At 49.9% G+C, this 5,665-nt stretch overlaps 2 protein-coding genes across 6 annotated transcripts in view; both read right to left on the bottom strand.

The window, feature by feature from the left end:
* The window catches only part of Lrrc47 (leucine rich repeat containing 47), a 16,179-nt gene extending 16,078 nt beyond the window's left edge, over positions 1–101 (bottom strand). For both annotated transcript variants that reach the window (XM_031379660.1, XM_031379661.1), the window contains exon 1: positions 47–101. In XM_031379660.1, coding sequence (XP_031235520.1) covers positions 47–73 — 27 coding nt within the window. In that variant the 5' untranslated portion in view covers positions 74–101. The remainder of the gene's footprint in view (positions 1–46) is intronic.
* A 1,597-nt stretch (positions 102–1,698) lies between these two features.
* Positions 1,699–5,665, bottom strand: part of Cep104 (centrosomal protein 104) — a 31,732-nt gene continuing 27,765 nt past the window's right edge. The window contains exons 21-23 of one of the 4 annotated variants that reach the window (XM_031379656.1): positions 4,088–4,178; positions 3,632–3,712; positions 1,699–2,095 (exon numbers count right to left, since the gene is read on the bottom strand). In XM_031379656.1, the coding sequence (XP_031235516.1) occupies positions 2,088–2,095; positions 3,632–3,712; positions 4,088–4,178 (180 nt within the window). In that variant the 3' untranslated portion in view covers positions 1,699–2,087. Of the gene's footprint in view, positions 3,807–4,087; positions 4,179–5,665 lie in introns of all 4 variants that reach the window. The other 3 variants (XM_031379653.1, XR_004121221.1, XM_031379654.1) reach the window with 3 other exon arrangements.

Genomic DNA, 5,665 nt, shown 5'->3' with positions numbered 1-5,665 from the left:
GCTCGCGCCGCCGCTCGCGCTCTGCCAGCTCCAGCTCTGGCCAGGCCTCGGACACGGCCGCCGCCGCCGCCATCGCGCCGCCCGTGCGCCGCTTCCGGAGTGCGGCGCCGCACTTCCGGTGGGCGCCGGAAATGACCATAGAGAGCACGCTCTCTCACCAGAGAGTCTCGACGCAGGGGTTTGTAGGACGGGTGTGTGTGGGGGGGCTCTGTTTTAAGCCTCCGCCTCACACGGGCTGTGTAGTGTGGACGCGGGGAGTCCCACAGGCTAGGTACCAACTAAAGACACGATTATTCTGGGGATGTAGCTTAGTTAGTAGAGCGCTTGTCTGGCATGCATGAAGCTCTCAGGTTGATTCCCAGTACAGTATAAATGGGACATAGTGGCGCACACACCTGTCATCCCAGCACTCAGCCAGTCAATACCAGATAAGGAAGGAGTTCACTAGCCAGACAGTGGAGGCGCACGCCTTTAATCCCAGCACTTGGGAGGCAGAGGCAGGAGGATTTCTGAGTTCGAGGCCAGCCTGGTCTACAGTGTGAGTTCGAGGATAACCTGGGCTGTACAGGCCTGGGTTCAACTTCTAGTACTTATATGGTGCCTCCTAACCACCTGTAACTCCAGTCCCAGAAGATCTGGTGCCCCCAGTGGCACCACGCATACACGTGGTGCAAAGCACACATATAAAAATAAATATAATAATAAAAATATGTATGCGGCTGGGCAGTGGTTGATGTGTTAGAACCGCGGGTCACGGTCAGAACATACCACACACTAGGCCCAAACAGTTCTATGTGTAAGAGGTTTAATTGAGAGGGAGAGAGGGAGCAGTAGTGCGGAAAGAGAGGAGGGGGAGAGAGAGAGATGGAGGAATGTTCCCCGTGTATGTATGCATATATATATATATATATATATATATGGGTTCTGACTGCGGGTAAAAGTGGGAGGTGAGCCCAATGGATTCTGGGTATATGGTGGCTGTTGCCTTGGTAACAGGTCTGTGGACCCGCCCATGCATCACCACAGGCAATGCTTTGGATGCTCTGATGCTAACAGTGGTGGCACACGCCTTTAATCCCAGCACTTGGGAGGCAGAGGCAGAGGCAGGTGGATTTCTGAGTTCGAGGCCAGCCTGGTCTACAGAGTGAGTTCCAGGACAGCCAGGGCTACACAGAGAAACCCTGTCTCAAAAACAAACAAACAAAGAAACAAACAAAAAAATAATAAAAATATGTATGTAAAAATTGTGGTGGCAACTCTGAAATTTTGGTTTCTTTATTAAGAATACGGTTTTGTTTCAGTCCCAGGTGTGGAGATACGGGGCTGCTTTAGACTATCTGCAGCAGCTATCATTTGCCTTGTGATTTAGCAAATGTGTGGTTTTTGTCAACTGCAAATAGTTTCTGTGATTGTGTGACATTTGAAATCCTGGGAACTTTTCAGAGGGTGTATAAATGCTAGGGCTTGGAGAAAATGGAGTGAGTGGTTGCTGGTCATTCAGGGGGGTTAGCTGCAGTTTGTTAGGAGTCATGCTCAAAGAAGAACAAGAAGAAAGAGATTAGATTCAGTGCTCTCTGTCTCCTCTCTCTCCCCTATCTAGTGACAGGGAATGAGACTGGGGGGATAAAGGGTGTGAAGAAGAAGAACCAACAGCATAGCAAAGCCTGGCTAAAGAAGGGTAATAAAAGTGACAAGACGCTGAATGATCTTTACTGTATTAGTGTACTCAAGGCAAATTAGCACATAAACCCTCAAATGGCAACAATAAAAATATATTATTCTATACCTGAAATAAAGACAGATAGAAAACTATGTTAAAACATTAAAAAGTTGCAAATTTTCATTAAAGGTATTTACATTTGTATTCTAGTATTAGATATGACACAATTCTTTTAAATTAAATAGAATCTTTTATGAAAATAATATAAATAAATATTAAATATCCACAATGTAGCATACGTGAAGATTTGAGGAGTGTTCCACTTAGATATTATGAATGGCTGGGGGGACGTAGCTCCTTCCCTGAATCAAGCACAGTGATGTGGAGCTTTGTGGCTGCCAATACTGCCAGTCACCTCTGCAGAAACTCATGATTCTGTAATAGGCAAAACATGAGAGCTAAAAATGAAGGGTTCTTTTTTTGTCCTGTTTTAATTTTGAACCAGAGTCTCACTCTGCTGCCCAGGCTTCCCTTGAACCTGTGGTGAGCTCCTAACTTCACACTCCCACATGCTAGGAGTACAGCTTTGAGCCACCACGCCAGGCTAAAAATGAAAGGGTTTTACAGTATCTCAATGTTACAACAGATAAAAGACATTACAGGTATCTACCTCTGTTCTAGTTCTGAGTTAACTTTCCATTATTGTCTATACTTTAAGGCGGGTAGGAGACAATGCCCCGGCATCTCTGACCTGAAGGACCACCTTAACATCCCTTGGTGCCTGGGCTTTGCTTTCCTAGTCATGTCCCACTCTTTCACCTTGCTAAACGCCTCTGACAGGATCCTCCTCTTGGTAGATCCTACTCCACTTGATACTCTGAGCCAAGCACAGTTGGAGCTGTTTGCCCAAAGCAGGGGCGAGTCCATGGGGTTAATACCCAGGGTGCCTGCTGCTTGGGCACATGAACATTTTTATGGATTTTGTTTCACATGGTTGGGAATTTTAAAGAAATATGCCCTAATTTTATAATACTTATTTTCTCAATCCTAGACATTCCAAAGGGAACAGTGCAGGCCCTGAGTGGGCCCATCCTTCAGTGACAGGAAGGACAAGGACGTGGGCGTTTCCAGAAGGGTGAGCTGCTGACGGCTGTGTCCTGAGGTCTGTGTCACTGTTCGGTGAAGCACTTGTGAGTGGGCACTATGAAGGACTTGGGAACACGGGTTCAGTTACATCATAGGACATGACAGAACTGATTCGGAGGCTCTGGGCCAGCAGGGTGCATGCGACTTGTCTTTGCGGGCTAGGCAAATGTGGAAGGTATTCATTTTGTCACAGAGAAAACTGAGACTTGCAGGTGGGCTGTGGCCAGGGGACACCATCCAGAATCCATTCATTCAGGTAGACTTCGAGGGAAGGCATCGAGGCAGGGCTGTCAGTGGGACCATGGGGACAGGTGCACACAGGGAGCACGGGGCAGTGTGCGTGGGAGGGACCTGCTCTTAGAGTGGCTGTCTTTTGCTTGATTTCCTTTATTGCTTGTTGCTATATATGGTGTGACAACCTGGCAGACAGGACCATGTGAGATGGCACAGCAGGCTCAGCGTGGGTTGCTGTGGTCTTCTAGGGCCACCAAAGCTGAGCTTAGCCCTGTGCAAAGCCTGATGTGAGCTCCAAGTCTGGGGTGTGTCTTCTCAGTGGTAAGGGAAGTGGGTGCTGTGCTTGTGGTGTTCTGAGCACGGACATAGGCCCAGAACTGTGGCCACATTGGAAAGGGCTCTTTGGTCATATTATGTACTGTTCCTGTGAGAGTAGACACTGGGACACAAGAGGCCAAGGGACAGTGGGCATGGAGCCCTGCATCACCATGCCAACACACATGGCTTAGAATGGGGAACCTTGCACAGCCCGTCAGAGACGGAACTGAAAACTCTGTCACCGTCTCGTGTACGTCCTGCTGGAGCTCTTACTAAGGCCTCCCTTTGGGGTGGGGATCTTGCTTCCAAGCTTGGGTGCTGAGGTGCTTGACTTCGCTGCTGCTGGGCCTCTTCCTGCAGTGGAGACAGATGCCCATGAGAAGAGGACTCTTGTCTACAGGGAAGCTGCAGACCCACAGTGACAGTGTGAATGCTGGGAGTACCCACCCTGGCAATATAGAGAAGACAAAGGACAAAGGTGTGCCAGCCGTGAGGACATTCCCAGGCCCAGTGAGCAGCTATGGAGACTATTCCCAGCCCCCAGTGAGCAGCTGTGGGGACTGTTCCCAGCCCCCAGTAAGCTTCCAGGAGGCATTTGTGGGGAGCAGCCATACTCTACTAAACTTGGAGAACGGGGTTCCTAGTTTGGCTGTACTTGGACAAATATAGGATGCATTTCACATGAGCTGGAGCACGATATGAGAGCCACTATATGTGGCTATGTCTCACCTTGCTGTGGGGCTGTCGCTTTGTAGAGAACATGTGTCTTACGCAGGTTCATTGTGCAGCCAGCAGGGCCCATCAGATGAACCTTCCACGCCTACATCAAAGAGGAGGCACAATACGTTAGTCTAGTGGCTCCAAGGGACCTGGGGTGGTGCCAGAATAGACCACTCACTGTTCACGATGAGAGTCAGGCTTTAAACCAGTGCAAAGCTTGGAAGCATGGTTCCTGCCCTTCTTAGTCCTCAGGACCTGAGTCTTACAGCCTGTTTGTCACATTCCATCCTGGATAACTAGAACCTGAGTCCTGTGGCCAGGAAGACTTATTCTGCCAGCTGCTAGGATGCACTAGGCAGTGGGTGAATATATAAGTTGGCTAATGACTCCATGGCAGCCCAGGAACCCATAAGTGAGAAGCCGGGAAGGCCCAGTCTGCCCAGGCCCTGAGACAGGAAACCATGAGGTGGTAAATGGGCCTTGTCACACACAGCTAAATGGGGTGTGTGTGGCACAGCACAGAAAGCCACAACAGGGAAAGCAAGCAACGACATATAGCTGCAGCCAGAGAGAGAGGGTGTTAGTCCATGCAGATGGTAGGCATGGAGGGGACACAGGAGGCAGATGTTGGCTGGTGCAGTAATGTTCAACGTGGAGACTAGACCAGCAAAGCCCAGGGAAATGAGAAAGGCACTGGGCAGTTGGGAGTGGGTCAGTAAAGACGGCTATTGAGATGAAAAATGAGGGTTCTGGAATCATGGATAAGCAGTAGAGAGCAGGGTCTTCAAGTGAGGACTGGTCCTCTCAGCACAGCATGCACTGGTAGCCTCATGCCCGATGCAGTTCTTAGAACAGGCCTTTACAGGCTTGAGGAAACCATCTACGGAACTCAAGCTCCGAGACCCATGACATGAAAACAATGCATCCAAGCATGTGTTTAAACACCACAGCAGGTGTTTAGACGGACACCTATGTCCCAGGCTCCAGAACAGAGCCTGGCTCTGCTCACTTATCCCCTGCCTTGGACTATAACAGAATGCTGACTCTGGTCACCCCTAGGTACCAGATAATGGCAGAAGGGGCTGGACTCACCGACTCCAGCGTGGTCCAGGCTATCCTAGGGTAGACACAAGAATTTTGTGTCCTTAGGACTTTTGAGCTTGGTGAGGCTACAGAATTGGGGGAAAGGACCATGCTGGGATGCCAGGAAGACAAGCTGAGAAGGGTGTGCTGGCTGGGTGTGGACGGGAGACAGTGGTGTGCACTGATGGGTGTCACCACTGATGGGTGTTAATGTCCCAGTTCTGCCCAGTGTGGCTGAGCAGCGTGGCCTTCCCTGGGCTGACCGCTAAGGCCTGCAGAGACTACCACACCCCTTAGCAGGACAGATGATTCCAGACAGGAGGACACTACCTGAGGCTATGAGTCAGCTCCAGAGCTTCAGGAGCCCAGGCAAAGGGACCCTTGGTGTGCAGAGGCCTTCATCCATATGGGCAGGGCTGGCCAGGGCTCTATACCTACTCTGATTCATGAATTTAGCAAGAAGCTAAGCAGATAACCTAGTAAGCAGGCTGCCGTTCTTTTTTT

The sequence above is a fragment of the Mastomys coucha genome, unplaced genomic scaffold (genome assembly GCF_008632895.1).
Source record: "Mastomys coucha isolate ucsf_1 unplaced genomic scaffold, UCSF_Mcou_1 pScaffold18, whole genome shotgun sequence".
In the NCBI taxonomy this organism is placed as follows: domain Eukaryota; kingdom Metazoa; phylum Chordata; class Mammalia; order Rodentia; family Muridae; genus Mastomys; species Mastomys coucha.
The sequence above is the reverse complement of the archived record's forward strand: the minus strand, read 5'-3'. Positions and strand labels throughout refer to the sequence as shown.